This window comes from Schistocerca gregaria, chromosome 4 (genome assembly GCF_023897955.1).
Source record: "Schistocerca gregaria isolate iqSchGreg1 chromosome 4, iqSchGreg1.2, whole genome shotgun sequence".
Lineage (NCBI taxonomy): Eukaryota > Metazoa > Arthropoda > Insecta > Orthoptera > Acrididae > Schistocerca > Schistocerca gregaria.
This window is the reverse complement of record NC_064923.1, coordinates 437,122,601-437,139,605: the sequence shown is the minus strand read 5'-3', so window position 1 is coordinate 437,139,605 and position 17,005 is coordinate 437,122,601. Positions and strand designations below refer to the sequence as shown.

General features: G+C 48.2%; 1 protein-coding gene across 4 annotated transcripts in view; it reads left to right on the top strand.

Moving 5' to 3' along the window:
• Nucleotides 1-17,005, top strand: part of LOC126365861 (armadillo-like helical domain-containing protein 3) — a 128,508-nt gene that overhangs the window by 8,051 nt on the left and 103,452 nt on the right. For all 4 annotated transcript variants that reach the window (XM_050008529.1, XM_050008530.1, XM_050008528.1 and 1 more), the window contains exon 2: nucleotides 5,231-5,351. In XM_050008529.1, coding sequence (XP_049864486.1) covers nucleotides 5,238-5,351 — 114 coding nt within the window. In that variant the 5' untranslated portion in view covers nucleotides 5,231-5,237. The remainder of the gene's footprint in view (nucleotides 1-5,230; nucleotides 5,352-17,005) is intronic.

Genomic DNA, 17,005 nt, shown 5'->3' with positions numbered 1-17,005 from the left:
CTGCCAAGCAGATCAAGAAATCACTTCACAGACTGACTTACCTTTCACATCATGTACCATAATAGCTCTCAACTACTAACCATTAGCAGTAATCATACGGCATGCCTCCCCCCCCCCCCCCCCCCCCCCACCCCTCATGAACTATGGACCTTGCCGTTGGTGGGGAGGCTTGTGTGCCTCAGTGATACAGATAGCCGTACCATCGGTGCAACCACAACGGAGGGGTATATGTTGAGAGGCCAGACAAACGTGTGGTTCCTGAAGAGGGGAGCAGCCTTTTCAGTACTTGCAGGTGCAACAGTCTGGATGATTAACTGATCTGACCTTGTAACACTAACCAAAATGGCCTTGCTGTGCTGGTACTGCGAACGGCTGAAAGCAAGGGGAAACTACAGCCGCAATTTTTCCCGATGGCATTTAGCATTACTGTATAGTTAAATGATGATGGCGTCCTAATGGGTAAAATATTCCGGAGGTAAAATAGTCCCCTATTCGGATCTCCGGACGGGGACTACTCAAGAGGACGTCGTAATCAGGAGAAAGAAAACTGGCGTTCTGCAGATCGGAGCGTGGAATGTCAGATCCCTTAACCGGGCAGTTAGGTTAGAAAATTTAAAAAGGGAAATGGATAGGCTAAAGTTAGATATTGTGAGAATTAGTGAAGTTCGGTGGCAGGAGGAACAAGACTTTTGGTCAGGCGAATACAGGATCATAAATACAAAATCAAATAGGGGTAATGCAGGAGTAGCTTTAATAATCAATAGGAAAATAGGAGTGCGAGTAAGCTACTACAGACAGCATAGTGAACGCATTATTGTGGCCAAGATAGACACGAAGCCCACGCCTGCTACAGTAGTACCAGTTTGTATGCCAAATAGCTTTGCAGATGACGAAGAAATTGAAGAAATGTGTGATGAAATCAAAGAATTTATTCAGATGAAATGAAATGTCGTGTGACGAGGGCCTCCCGTCGGGTAGACTGTTCGCCTGGTGCAAGTTTTTCAATTTGTCGCCACTTCAGCGACTTGCGCGTCGATGGGGATGAATTGTTGATGATTAGGACAACACAGCAAGCAGTCCCTGAGCGGAGAAAATCTCCGACCCAGCCGTGAATCGAACCCGGGCCCTTTGTATTGACAGTCTGTCGCGCTGACCACTCAGCTACCAGGGGCAGACATTATTCAGATAGTGAAGGGAGATGAAAATTTAATAGTGATGGGTGACTGGAATTCGGTAGTAGGAAAAGGGAGAGAAGGAAACGTAGTAGGTGAATATGGATTGGGGCTAAGAAATGTAAGAGGAAACCGCCTGGGAGAATTTTGCACAGAGCATAACTTAATTGTAGCTAACACTTGGTTCAAGAATCATAAAAGAAGGCTGTATACATGGAAGAAGCTTGGAGATACTGACAGGTTTCAGAAAGATTATGTAATGGTAAGACCGAGATTTAGGAACCAGGTTTTAAATTGTAAGACATTTCCAGGGGCAGATGTGGACTCTGACCACAATATATTGGTTATGAACTGTAGATTAAAACTGAAGAAACTGCAAAAAGGTAGAAATTTAAGGAGATGGGGCCTGGATAAACTGACTAAACCAGAGGCTATACAGAGTTTCAGGGAGAGCATAGCAGAACAATTAACAGGAATAGGGGAAAGAAATACAGTAGAAGAAGAATGGGGAGCGTTGAGGGATGAAGTAGTGAAGGCAGTAGAGGATCAAGTAGGTAAAAAGACAAGGGCTAGTAGAACTCATTGGGTAACAGAAGAAATATTGAATTTAATTGATGAAAGGAGAAAATATAAAAATCCAGTAAATGAAGCAGGCAAAAAAGGGGATTGACAGGAAGTGCCAAATGGCTAAGCAGGAATGGCTAGAGGATAAGTGTAAGGATGTAGAGGCTTATCTCGCTAGGGGTAAGATAGATACTGCCTACAGAAAAATTAAAGAAATCTTTGGAGAAAAGAGAACCACTTGTATGAATATCAAGAGCTGAGATGGAAACCCAGTTCTAAGCAAAGAAGGGAAAGCAGAAAGGTGGAAGGGGTATATAGAGGGTCTATACAAAGGTGATGTACTTGAGGACAATATTATGGAAATGGAAGAGGATGTAGATGAAGATGAAATGGGAGATATGATACTGCGTGAAGAGTTTGACAGAGCACTGAAAGATCTGAGTCAAAACAAGGCCCCGGGAATAGACAACATTCCATTAGAACTGCTGATAGTCTTGGGAGAGCCGGCCCAGACAAAACTCTACCATCTGGTGAGCAAGATGTATGAGACAGGCGAAATACCCTCAGAAGAAGAATATAATAAATCCAATCCTAAAGAAAGCAGGCATTGACAGATCTGAAAATTAACGAACAATCAGTTTAATAAGCCACAGCTGCAAAATATTAACGCAAATTCTTTACAGAGGAGTGGAAAAAACTAGTAGAAGCTGACCTCGGGGAAGATCAGTTTTCATTTTGTAGAAATATTGGAACACGTGTGGCAATACTGACCCTACGACTTGATCTTAGAAGCTAGATTAAGGAAAGGCAAACCTATGTTTCTAGCATTTGTAGACTTAGAGAAAGCATCTGACAATGTTGACTGGAATACTCTCAAATTCTAAAGGTGGCAGGGGTAAAATACAGGGAGCGAACGGCTATTTACAATTTGTACTGAAACCAGATGGATGTTACAAGAGTCAAGGGACATGAAAGGGAAGTAGTGGTTGGGAAGGGAGTGAGACAGGGTTTTAGCTTATCCCCAATGATATTCAATCTCTATATTGAGCAAGCAGTAAAGGAAACAAAAGAAAAATTCGGATTTGGTATTAAGAAAGAAGAAATAAAAAGTTTGAGGTTCGCCAATGACATTGTAATTCTGTCAGAGACAGCAAAGGACTTGGAAGAGCAGTTGAACGGAATGGATAGTGTCTTGAAAGGAGGGAGGATAATGGAATGTAGTTGAATTAATTCGGGTGGCACTGAGGGAATTAGATTAGGAAATGAGACACTTAAAGTAGTAAAGGAGTTTTACTATTTGGGGAGCAAATAACCGACGATGGTCGAAGTAGAGGGGATATAAAATGTAGACTGGCAATGGCAAGGAAAGCATTTCTGAAGAAGAGAAATTTGTTAACATCGAATATAGATTTAAGTGTGAGGAAGTCGTTTCTGAAAGTATTTGTATGGAATGTAGCCATGTATGGAAGTGAAACGTGGTCGATAACCAGTTTAGACAAGAAAAGAATAGAAGCTTTCGAAATGTGGTGCTTCAGAAGAATTCTGAAGATTAGATGGGTAGATTACATAACTAATGAGGAAGTATTGAATAGGAATGGGGAGAAGAGAAGTTTGTGGCACAACTTGACAAGAAGAAGAGATCAGGTGGTAGGACATGTCCTGAGGTATCAAGGGATCACAAATTTAGCATTGGAGGGCAGTGTGGAGGGTAAAAATCGTAGAGGGAGACCAAGAGATGAATACACTAAGCAGATTGAGAAGGATGTAGGTTGCAGTAGGTACTGGGAGATGAAGGAGCTTGCACAGGATAGAGTAGCATGGAGAGCTGCATCAAACCAGTCTCAGGACTGAAGACCACAACAACAACATATGACATGCCAAGTGTACCAGTATCTGGATTGCACTGAAGTTAATGTCCTCAAAGTGCTTGCTAGAAGACTGGAGAAGTAAACAGATAGTTCGAAAGAGTTTGGAGTAGATAGGGTGGAAGGAGATCCAACTCATTCTAGTGATTTTAAGCATTTTCGTAGACTGTGAACTTGCCAATACAGTTGTGGCACACAGTACTGTTGGAGAACAGCTAAGAATTTTTTCTGTTACGTACTCCTCTCAACATAGGACGAGAATGAAGAGCTCCTGTTTGCCAGAAGACTTACTTAGAATGTAGAGAAATTAATGGGAGATTAAGCAGCACTCATATGAGAGAAAATCTACAGGTATATCACTTCCTTGTCTCATGCTAAGTCAAGAAGAACAGGCCTGTTTAACAGAAAGAATAGCTATTTGCATGTATCTCCACTTACATGTTATTTGTAGTAGATCGTTTAAATAAGACCATGAATAGTTGAAGAAAACCGCAGTGTAATACTGTCAGCAAGTACTTGGCTTTATAATGAATCTTTCGCTCCACTGCAAGAGTGTACAATTTAAAAACTTTTGGGCAGACTAAAACTGCACTGAATCTAACTCAACAAGACCATTACCAGCAAAGGACAATATTCTGGGTTTGAGTCCCAGTGCAACACAGTTTTGATCTGCCAGGAAGTGTTAAGGTTTTTTTTTTATCATTTGGGTTATTTGAATATTTCTGAACTCAGTTTTATTCACGTATTAATGGTACCAACTCTCTGGGTAAACAGCCTTAAGCGGATCCCCAGTCTCTCTCAGTTCTCATTTTGCTTTATTTCCAAGGTTCAGGTCTTTCGTCTTTCTGCTTTTTTTAAATTATGTTTCCTCTTTCTCCTTATATTTAATTGTTTTTAATAGTATAAACTTATGTCTCCTTTGTGTTAGTGTCTTGTGCAAATTAGTGTGTTACGGGATTACTCTGAAATTACAGGTTACTAGTATATCTGACTCTTCCCTGTGTGTGATAGTTGTTCTGACATCACAAGCTGTCATTCCCTTCTCCTTATGTGTTTTTCAGATACTTTCCTTTTACTCTGATGTGCATTTATTTTCAAATACAAAAAATTGTGACAGTCACGCCCACGACTTCATATTTTAGGAAATATTATGTTCCCGTCAGAGTCATAGAGTTTGGAAAGTGGAAATTTTCAAATGATATTTACACAGATTGTAGCTTCATATTTGCATTCATAATGCAGATAAAAGTTAATAATTCCTTGGGGCATAAGATAGAAATGCTTTGTCGTAGCTGTTAACACCTCATTTAAATGTAATCTTACTGTAACTACAGGCAAAAGGGTGGCACAAGAATGCTATAAGTATTTAGCAGCTTCGTTTGTGTAACAGCTACAGTTCGATGAGGCATTCTCTAAATCATATCATAATTTGCTCACAAAGTTTGCTAACATTTTGCCAAAGAAGACGACGTAGCCTACAAAATTCCCTAAAAGTAATTTTTCAATTATAGTGACTCTTTTGTAAATGCACCCATCAAATATTTCATAACTGTAAAGTTCCAGTAACATTTACTTGTGCTAAAGTTGAACCATTTTGACCTAATTTTACTCTGCTATCCTGTTTTCTAGGTACTAAATGCAAGTGAAAATATTTGTGAGTGAAAATATGGCATCGAGAAAACGTAGTGGATCAGGTTCCAAAAGGCAGTTGAAGGAGAAAGTAGTCCAGATATACGAGTCTTTCTTTAGGGTAAGTTATGTCTAATATTTTAATATTCTCTTTCTTCATGATGATATTACAGACCTTCAGGGGTGATGGACGAGGGTAAAAGTATTGATTTGAGGTAAGGGTCCTAATACCCCTGGCAGTGGACCTCTTCCAATGTAAGCTCGTTGCTTTTAGTATTTTGTGAGTAAGTAATATGGAACAAAACGAAGTCTATTAAACCTAGGGCCTGCAGTGCATACCTTAAGAACCATGAGCATTTGTTCATCCTTGCTGCTGTGAAACACATCTCTTCTGCTGAACAAGTGTTCCTAGTTCTTAAGGTATTCATTTGAGAGTTAATGTTTACTAGACAAGTTTTTCTTGTTTTGTTCCCTACTAGCTTCTCCCAAAATATGGAAAGCAAAGAACTTGCAGTAGAAGATGTCGTCAACTGTCAGAGGTGTCAGAACAATTTACACTTAACTTTAGACTTCGCCAGTTCCAGAGTGGGCTCCCTTAACTCAAATTAATACATTTACCCTTTTCCATTAATTTTCCTTGATATCTCCCTCCTCTCCCGCTGTCCTGTCCTTTCTCTCATGTCAAACTCCCCTCCCTCCCCCCCACCCCTCCCCTGTGGGTTTAGGGGTTAGAATAGGTCCAAGGGATTCATGCCTGTCATAATAGGTGACTAAAAGGAGTCTCCCACTTTTCATCCTAATGAGTTATGATCCCCTTTTAGTGTTTGAGCTACACATCTTTCCAAATTATCCGAAGTGCGGGCCATTTGCGGAAGGACGCCTAATGCGGTACGCCATATATGCAGTGTTCAATTAGACCTTCTGCACCTCATATTGTCCTGGATCTGCAACTCCACCTGCAATCCAGTTATCTGGACAAGGACGCCATATAGGGTAAATCATGTACTTCTGTAGTCCACTGCCCTCTTTCGCCCCCATGACAATATTGGATTTTTTGGCACCCAGCATCCAGCGTGATAGCCAGTCAGCTGCAATGGGGCCATGATGTACCCATTTGGTGGTAGCCCCCTGACAACACAGGGATCGAACTGCTGATGCCTGAGCTGTAAACTCACCACATATGCCAAGGAGTAGATGCCCATCTTCTTGGGGCATTGGGACTCCCAGCAACAGCCATCACGCCAGGTGGCCTTTGCTGTGGCTGGGTAGCACCCATGGGGAGTGCAGCTGATCGGAGTGGGTGGCATCAGGGTGGATGACCCACAAAGAAGCAGACCAAGTCATCTTGGGCTTTGGACTGAATGACCCAAGCACTTTAAAAAAGGAAAAGTCGACTTTAATGCTGGGAGATATGACCCTAAGTCGTCCCCCTCCCTATCCACATCACTGGAGGAATGTAGATCTACGGACCAGAGGGAGCATTACTCACCAAGGTATTTAGTCTGCAGCAGAATGGGTAGGGGCTCCTTTCTGGCTACAAAACCTTAATTTTTTGTCAAACACCTGGAGGACCAGTTTGGGGTAGTGGCAGTGCTATCGAAAAAGATAAGTGGGGCAGTCCTAACTCAGACAGCATCCCTGGCCCAGTCACAGACATTGCTCGCTTGTGACAAGGTGGGTGATATTCCCATTTCCGTCATTCCCCATACAACCCTCAACATGCTCCAGGGAATTATTTTCCATCGTGACCTTCTTTTGCAGTCTGACAATGATTTCTGCGCCAGTTTAGAACGGTGGGGTATTCACTTCATCTGGTGCATCTGTAGGGGTCCCCCTGTGGGTTCGGGGGTTAGAATAGGCCCGCGGTATTCCTGCCTGTCGTAAGAGGCGACTAAAAGGAGTCTCAAACTTTTCGGCCTTATATGACAGTCCCCTGTTGGGTTTGACCTCCATCTCTCAAAATTTTCCAAAGAGCGAGCCGATTGGGGAAGGGCGCCTTACTTGGTGCATTGTGTCCATCTTACGATCAGACTTTTCGCCAGCTTATACACCGTTGAATTGCAGTCCTGTCCGCTCTCCATCTCTTGGGCGTGACTCTGTTTCTGCGTGCAGATTATACCTTGCACTGTGCAGTGCCTCTTTCCGCACCGATGGCGACCATGGACCACATGTTACCTAACATCCAGCACGGTAGCCAGTCCGTTGCGGTGGGGCCGCCATGTACCCTGTTGGTTGTGGCCCCCTGACAACACAGGGATCGCTCTACTAATGCCTGCGCCGTTAACTCCCCACGTATGCTAAGGAGTAGAGGCCTATCCTCCTGGGGTATCGGGACTCCCGGCAACGGCCATCCTGCCAGGTGGCTCTTGCCGTGGCTGGGTGGCGCCCGTGGGGAGGGCCCTTGGTCGGAGTAGGTGGCATCAGGGCAGATGACCCGTAATGAAGCGTGGTACATCGTCTCTCGCTGGTGGCCAGCCGCCAGCAGTCTCTAAGCGTTCTCGGGCTCAGTTTAACGCTCAGAAGTACGATCCGAAAACGTTCCCCTCCCTGGCCACACCGTGGGAGGAACGTAAGTCTCAGGATGGCAGTAGCAGTTATTCGCCCCGCTTCTTAGTTTGTACGAGGGCTGATGGGGAGTCTTTTCTCTCCACAAAGCCTCAGTTCTTCGTCGAGCATTTAAGGGACAAGTTTGGGGAGGTGGAGGGCTTGTCAAAAATGTGCTCTGGGTCAGTCCTGATACAAACGGCATCCTCTGCCCAGTCACGACGGTTACTCGCTTGTGACAAGTTGGGGGATGTTGGCGTTACGATCACACCCCATAAGAATTTAAATATGGTCCAGGGAGTTATTTACCATAGGGATCTTCTTTTGCAGTCTGATGAAGAGCTGCGCGCCAATGTCGAGGTGTACATTTCGTCCGGCGCATTCATCGGGGTTCGAAGGAAAATCAGATTGCTACCGGTGCCTTCATCTTGGCCTTCGAAGGGGATACCTTACCGGAAAAGGTCAAGGTGATGGTCTACCGATGTGACGTTAAGCCCTATATCCCTCCCCCGATGCGGTGCTTTAAGTGCTGGAAGTTCGGCCATATGTCTTCTCGCTGCACTTCCAGCCTCAAATGTCGAGATTGCGGACGCCCATCACATCCCAATACTCCATGTGCTCCGCCTCCCATCTGTGTCAACTGTGGGGAGCACCATTCACCTTGCTCGCCAGACTGCCGAATTTTCCAGAAAGAGCATAAAATCATGGAATACAAGACCCTGGACCGACTAACCTATACTGAGGCCAAAAGGAAATACAACCGACTCCATCCTGTGAGAATGACATCTTCCTACGCTGCTGCTACAACACCTGTGCTAGCCCCGTCTGTTTCTCAAATTGTGGCCGGATCAACTAGTAGTACAACTCCTCCTGCCCCCTCGCCAGTGCGGGGCTCTACCCACCGGGCTGCTCCTGCACCACCTACCTCAGGAGCAACACCATCCCACCCATCGGGGACGTCCGTCCCCACTTCTAAGCCAGAGAAGTGTCCAACTTCTTCGGCTTCTCACACTCGCAAGGGGTCCCTTGGGTCCCTCCCTTCCCAGGTTTCCGCCAGCGAGAAGGCTGACGACCGACAGTGGCGTAAGTGCCCGCAATCAGCTGGTCGTAGGGCTTCACGATCCTCCTCCGTCCTGGAGACTGAATCGGTGAAGCCTCCCAGTCGGTGCGACCCAAGGAACGGCGTGAGAAACCCAAGAAGAGCTCTCAGCCCAAGGAACTCGCGGTGGCAGCCATCCCACCGCAACCTTCCAGCTCTGCGTTTGAGGATGCGGTGGAGATTCTGGCGTCTGCTGAGGACCTCGATCTCGCCGGTCCATTAGACGCCATGGAAAGCACTATCACAGGTGCTAAATCGGAGGCAGCAGATGACCCAGCGGCGTAATCTCACTTCCCAGTCCCATCACGCCTTTCTCAGCCATGGACAACACCATCCTCCAGTGGAACTGCAGCGGTTTCTTCCACCATCTAGCTGAGCTCCGAAAACTTATCAGCCTTCACCCTTTCCTCTGCATTGCTCTGCAGGAAACTTGGTTTCCGGCAATGCGAACCCCCGCCCTCCGTGGCTACCGGGGTTATTATAAGAACCGGGCAGCTTATGAAAGGGTGTCTGTTGGCGTCTGCATATCTGTCCTGAACTCTCTTCACAGCGAGTCTGTACCTCTCCAAACACCTTTAGAGGCTGTCGCTGTTCGGGTGTGGACGCCACAGGCTGTTACCGTCTGCAGTCTTTACCTTCCACCGGATGGTGATGTCGCACAGCATGTCCTGGCTGCTCTGATAGCCCAATTGCCGCCACCTTTCTTGTTACTGGGCGACTTTAACGCCCATAACCATCTGTGGGGTGGGTCGGTGGCAACAGGTCGAAGCGCCATCGTTGAGCATTTATTGGCGCAGCTCGATCTCTCTATATTAAATGATGGTGCCTTCACACACTTCAGTGTGGCGCATGGCACATACTCCGCCATTGACCTTTCGATCTGTAGCCCTAGCCTCTTACCGTCTGTCCAATGGAGAGTGCATGACGACCTGTGTGGTAGTGATCACTTTCCGATCTTTCTGTCACTACCACAGCGTCAGTCTTCTGGGAGCCCTAGCAGATGGGCTCTGAATAAGGCTGACTGGGACTTGTTCTCCTCTACTGCCGCTATTGAGCCTCTCTCTAATGATGACATTGATGCAGTGGTTCATTCGGTCACCACCGGCATCGTTACTGCCACCGAATTTGCCATTCCCCGTTCTTCTGGGTCCCCTCGGCGGCGGACTGTGCCTTGGTGGTCGCCTGAGATCGCTGAAGCGATTAAAGCTCGCCGGCGGGCGCTCCAGCGTTACAAGCGACATCCCTCAATCGAACACCTTATCGCCTTCAAACGGCCGCGTGCGCGAGCCCGCCGCATTATCCGCCAACGCAAGCAGGAGTGCTGGGAGCGGTATGTGTCCACCATTGGCCTCCATGCCACTCCATCGCAGGTCTGGGCCAAGATTCGCCGCCTCTATGGCTATCGGACCCCTGTCAGCGTCCCTGCGCTCTCACTGAATGGAGCAGTTTGTACTGACTCCGACGTCATTGCAAACCGCTTGGCAGAGCACTTTGCTCTGAATTCCGCTTCTGCCAACTACCCCTTGGGCTTCCACTCCATTAAAGAGCGGATAGAACGTCGGAGTCTTTCTTTTCGCACCCACCATCCTGAATCCAGTGAGTGGGAATTCCGCAGTGCCCTCGCCGCTTGTCCTGATACCGCTCCTGGCCCAGATAGCATCCACTCTCAGATGCTGAAACACCTTTCAGTGGACTGCCAGCGACGCCTCCTCGACCTTTACAACCGCATTTGGGTTGAGGGTGAGTTTCCGTCGCAATGGCGGGAAAGTCTTGTTGTCCCCATTCTGAAACCGGGGAAGAATCCTTTGGAGGTGGACAGCTACCGTCCCATTAGCCTCACCAACGTTCTTTGCAAGTTGCTTGAACGGATGGTGAGCCGGCGCTTGAATTGGGTACTGGAGTCTCGGGGCCTTCTGGCTCCGTCTCAGGGTGGGTTCCGTAAAGGCCGCTCCGCCGCCGACAATCTGGTGAGCTTGGAGTCGGCCATCCGTACTGCCTTTGCCCATCGTCACCATCTGGTAGCTGTCTTTTTCGACATGCGGAAGGCGTATGATATGACATGGCGTCGTCTCATCCTTTCTACGCTTCATGGATGGGGCCTTCGGGGCCCTCTGCTGATCTATATTCGCAATTTTCTGTCGAATCGTTCCTTCCGCGCGCACGTCGAAGCCTCATATAGTTCCTTCCAAGTCCAGGAGAACGGTGTGCCACAGGGTTCTGTTCTAAGTATCTGTCTGATTTTAATAGCCATTAACAGGCTCGCTGCGTCCGTGGGAAATTCTGTCTCCGCTTCGCTGTATGCTGACGACTTCTGCCTTTACTACAGCTCTATTGGCATTGCAGCTGCTGAACGTCAGCTACAGGGCACAATCCGCAAGGTGCAGTCTTGGGCTGTAGTGCATGGTTTTCAGTTTTCGGCAGCCAAGACCTGCGTTATGCATTTCTGCCGGCGACGCACTGTTCACCCGGAGCCGCGGCTTTATCTTGACGGCGAGCTTCTTTCAGTGTTGGAGTCACATCGGTTTTTGGGGGTGGTTTTTGATGCCCGGTTGACTTGGCTGCCTCATATTCGGCAGCTTAAACAGGCGTGTTGGTGGCATCTAAACGCTATGCGATGCCTGAGCCACACCGGGTGGGGCGCCGACCGATCTACTCTACTACGGCTTTACCAGGCGTTGATCCAGTCCCGTCTGGACTATGGGAGTCTGGCTTATGGCTCAGCATCTGCATTACGGCTGCTGGACCCAATCCTCCACAGTGGGATACGCCTTGCCACTGGTGCCTTCCGGACCAGCCCTGTGGACAGCATACTTGTGGAGGCAGGTGTCCCTCCACTGCGGTTATGACGCCAACAACTACTGGCTGCTTATTCTGCCCATGTTTTTAGCTCGCCCGGTCATCCAAATTATCGTGTCCTGTTCCCGCAGTCAGTCGTCCGTCTGCCAGAACGTCGGCCCCGGTCGGGTTGTCCGATCGCCGTACGCGTCAAACAGCTTCTCTACGGGCTTGAGTGTTTCCCTGTACCACCTCCTCTACGGGCCCCTCTGCGTACACCCCCATGGTGTGTGCCTCGCCCTTGCCTTCGGCTCGACTTGGCACAGGGCCCGAAGGACTCAGTCCCTCCAGTGGCCTTCCGACGCCGCTTTTATTCCATCCTGGCCACGTATCAGGGCTCTGGCATTGTCTATACCGATGGTTCGATGGTTGCTGGTCGTGTCGGTTATGCACTAACTCTAGGGGACCATTCTGAACAACGTTCGTTGCCGGCTGGCTGCAGTGTTTACACTGCTGAGCTGGTCGTCATCTTTCGTGCCCTAGAGTATATCCGCTCCTGCTCAGGTGAGTCCTTCGTTATCTGCAGCGATTCCCTGAGCGGTTTACGAGCTCACGACCAGTGTTTCCCTCATTCTCGTCTGGTGATGGCTATCCAGTAGTCCCTGCATACTCTTGCCCGTTGCGGCAGATCTGTGGTCTTCGTTTGGACCCTGGGCCATGTTGGGATACCCGGAAATGAAACTGTTGACCGCCTGGCGAAAGAGGCCACTAGTGCACCATCTCTGGAGATTGGCCTCCCAGCGACTGATTTGCGGGCACTATTACACCGCAAAGTTTTCGATTTATGGGACACTGATTGGCGCAACCTGCCCATGCCAAACAAACTCCGCCGTATCAAGGAGACAACTACTGTGTGGCGGTCATCCATGCGAGCCAACCGCAGGGAATCAGTCGTCCTTTGTCGGCTCCGCATTGGCCACACCCGAGTCACGCACAGTTATTTACTGTGTCGTAAGGATCCCCCTCTTTGTCGTTGTGGGGCGTCCTTGACGGTGGTCCATATTCTGTTGGAGTGCGCCCTTTTAACTGTGCTCGAGCAGACTTTTGTCCTGCCTGATACGCTCTCTGCGCTTTTATCTGACGACTCTTCCATAGCGGACATAGTTCTGCATTTTATTTGGGCAGGGAGATTTTATCGCTTAATGTAAGTGTGTGTTTTTGTGTTGATTCTGGCCTATGGCCTACGATTTGTCTGATTTTTTTTTTTCATGTGTTTCTCGGTGGTTGGCTTTTCCCCTTTTGTTTGTATGGTCGGCCAACCACCGTCACACTATGTGATTTTAGTTCGTCTTGTCTGGTCTTTGTCTACGTTTCTCTTGTTCTGTGTCATCTGTCTTATTGTCTGTTGATCGTTTTTCTCCTCTGTGAGTGTTTTTAGTATTTGGAAAAAGGGACCGATGACCGTAGCAGTCTGGTCGCTTTAACCCCCACAAACCAAACCAAACCAAACCATCTGTAGGGGCCCCAAAGACAATAGGGTTGCTACCGGTACCTTCATCTTGGCCTTTGAGGATGATTCATTGCCTGAGAAGGTCAAAGTGATGGTTTATCGATGTGACATAAAGCATATGCCCCTCCTCCTATGCAGTACTTTAAGTGCTGGAAATTTGGCCACTTTGCTTCCAGTGCCACATGAGACTGCGGACATTCGCTACATCCAAATACTTCATGTGTGACACTTCCTCCTATGTATAGACCCTGGACCGGCTGACTTACTAAGGGGCTAAACGTAAATTTGAATGATTGCATCCTATTCACTTGAAACCTACATATGCTGCAGCTGTGTCGACATCGCCTTCACTTGTGACTGCAGTTCCACAATCTCTTCCAGGTGTAGCGGTCCCTCCGTGCCATCCGAATACATCCACCCCCTTGGTGGTTGGGTGCACCTGTTCTTCCGTTGTTCCTAAAGCACCTATTTCAGCAACACTACCCCCGACAAACTCCAGGGACATCGGGCCCCTCCTGAAAGCCAGAGAAGCTACAGCCTCCTCTCACACTGAAGGGATCCCTTAGGACACTCGCCCTGTGAACCTGGGGGTTAGAATAGGCCCGAGGTATTCCTGCCTGTCATAAGAGGAAAAAGGAGTCTCACACCTTTCAGACTTTATGTGATGGTCCCCTGTAGGGTTTGACCTCTATTTTTCAAAATTTTCTCGAAGAGCGAGCCAATTGGAGAAAGGCACCTTACATGGTGCATTGTGTCCATTGTGCATTGAGATCTTTAGGCCACATTCTCGTTGTGGAATTGCAGTCATGCTCATCCTCCATCTCTTGAGCGAGGACACCTTCCTGTGTGCATTTTCCTACACCCACTATGTAGAGTTGTTTTCTGCCCAACGATAACGATGGAATTCTTCACACCTCATATCAAGCATGGTAGCCAGTCCATTGTGGTGGGGCCACCATGTACCCTGTTGGTTGTAGCCCCCTGACTACACAGGGATCACTTTGCTGATGTCTGTGCCGTTAACTCCCCACTTATGTGAAGGAGTAGATGCCTGTCAGCCTGGGACATCGGGACTCCTGGCAATGGCCATCCTGCCAGGTGGCCTTTGCTGCGGCTGGGTGGTGCCCATGGGGAGGGCCCCTGGTCAGAGTGGATGGCGTCAGGGGGATGATATGCAGTAAAGCATACCATCTTTTGCAATCTGACAACAAGCTGCGTGCCAGCTTAGAGTGACGAGGAGTTTAGTTCATTCGGCTTGCCCTTCGGCGTCTGAGGGATAGTCACTTGCTGGTGACTAAACACCAGCAGTCTCTAAACATTCCAAGTCTCAGTACAATGCAAGGAAGTATGCTCCTAAATTGTTCCCCTCTTTGGCCACACCATGAAAGGAACGCTAGGCTAAGAACGGCAGCGAACCTTATTCGCCCCGGTAGCTCATATGTACGTGAGCTGATGGGGACTCCTTTGTCTCGGTGAAGCCTCAGTTTGTTGTAGAGAATATAGACAAGTATGGGGAGGTGGAGGGCTTGTCCAAAATGCAGTCAGGGTCAGTCTTGATAAAAACAACATCCTCTGCCAAGTCACAGGCATTACTCGCTTGTGACAAGCTGGGGGATGTTTCCATTACCCTCATACCTCATAAGAGCTTAAATATGGTGCAGGGGATTATATTCCACAGGGACCTTCTTTTGCAGTCTGACAATGAGCTGCATGCCAATTTAGAGTTATGAGGAGTTCATTTCGTCCGACATGCCCTTCGGGGTCCGAGGGATAATCAGTTTGCCACCATTGTCTTCATCTTGGCCTTTGAGGGTGACACATTACCTGAGAAGGTCAAGGTGATGGTCTCCCACCCTTCCCCCTATGCCGTGCTTTAAATGCTGGAAGCTCGGCCACATATGTCTTCCCGCTGTACTTCCAGCATCACATGTCAAGATTGTAGACATACATCCGATCCCAATATTCCATGTGCCCCGCCTCCCATCTGTGTCAACTGTGGAGAACATCATTCTCCTTGCTTACTAGATTGCAGGATTTTACGGCGAGAAAGGAAAATCATGGAATACAAGACCCTGGAGCAGCTGATCTACACTGAGGCCAAGAGAAATTTTAACGCCTACATCCTGTGCCTATGATCTCCTCTTATGCCACCGCTACAAGAATAGTTGTAGCTCCATCAGTTCCACAAGTTCCAGTTGGCCCTCAGAGTCGGAAGACTACACCTGCCCCCTTGATGGTGGGGGGCACTTCCCTCCCTGTTGCTCCCGCACCACCTACCTTGGGAGCACTGTCCCCCCCCCCAACCATCGGGGACACAAGTCCCCACTTCTCAGCTGGAGAAGCAAATGTCTTCTTTGGCTCCTCTCGCTAGGAAGGGGTTCCTTGGGTCACTCCCTTCACAGGTTTCAGCTAGTGGGAAAGATGATACCCGCCAGTTGTTCAAGTGCATAAAGCAGCTGGTCGTAGGGCTTCATGATCATCTTCCGTCCCAGAGACTGAGTCAATTAAGCCCTCACAGCCAGAGAAACCCAAGAATCAGTGAGAGAAATTCAGGAAGAAGACCCCCCCCCAAGACCAAGGGAATTGCGGTGGCACCCACACCACCGCTGCTGCTGCCTACAAGCTCTGCGTTTGAGTATGAGGTGAAGATTCTGGCATCTCACCAGACCCTCAGACATACTGAATATAGCCTGTTCAGGAAATAACTTGGTGGCAGCAGGTGACCCTAAGGCATAGACTGCCTCATTGAGGGTTTCATGCCTTCCCAGTCTGACGATCACGCCATCCTCCAGTGGAATTGCGGTTTTTTCCACCACCTGGCTGAGCTACGGCAGCTATTAAGCTTTACACGTGCTTTCTGCATTGCCCTCCAGGAAACCTGGTTCCCGGCAATGCGGACCCCTGCCCTTCGTAGCTACAGGGGATATTACAAGAACTGTAGTGGATATAATAGTGTGTCAGGTGGAGTTTGCGTTTATGTCCTGAACTTGGTATGTTGTGAACCAGTGCCCCTTCAAACTCCTCTTGAAGCTGTGGCTGTCAGTATACAGACGATGCAGGAAATAACTGTCTGCAATGTATATCTCCCTCCAGATGGTGTGGTATCCCTGAACGTATTGGCTGCACTGATTGATCAACTCCCTAAACTTTTCCTACTTTTTGGAAATTTTAACACCTATAACCCCTTGTGGGGTAGCACCATGCTTCGTGGCCTTGGCAGAGAGGTCAAAAATTTACTGTCCCAACTCGACCTCTGCCTCTTAATACTGGGGACGCCACACATGAGGCAGTTAAAGAGCGTCGGCAAGCTCTACAGCAACATAAGCGGCACCTTTCCCTAGAGCACCTAATAGCCTTTAAGTGGCTCCATGCCCACATTTGGCTGCTTATAAAACGATGGAAACAAGAGTGTTGGGAGAGGTAGGTGTCGACCATTGGGTGCCAGACATCACCTTCCCAAGTCTGGACAAAGCTCAGACGTCTCTTTGGCTACCAGACCTCAACAGGTGTGTCTGGCATTAACATCAAAGGCATTCTCTCTACTGACGTAAACGCGATTGCTGAGCACTATGCTCAAGCCTCTGCGCCAGAGAACTACCCCCCCCCCCCCCCCCCCCCCCCCCCAGCCTTTCGCACTCTCAAACGGCGGATGGAAAGGAAAGTCTTCTTGTTCACTACACACCACAGTGAAGCCTATAACACCCCATTTACATAATGGGAGCTCCTCAGCGCTCTTGCACATTGCCCCAACACAACTCATGGGCCATATCGGATCCACAGTCAGATGATTAAACATCTTTCGTTTGACTACAAGCGAAATCTCCTCATCATCTTCAACTGGATCTGG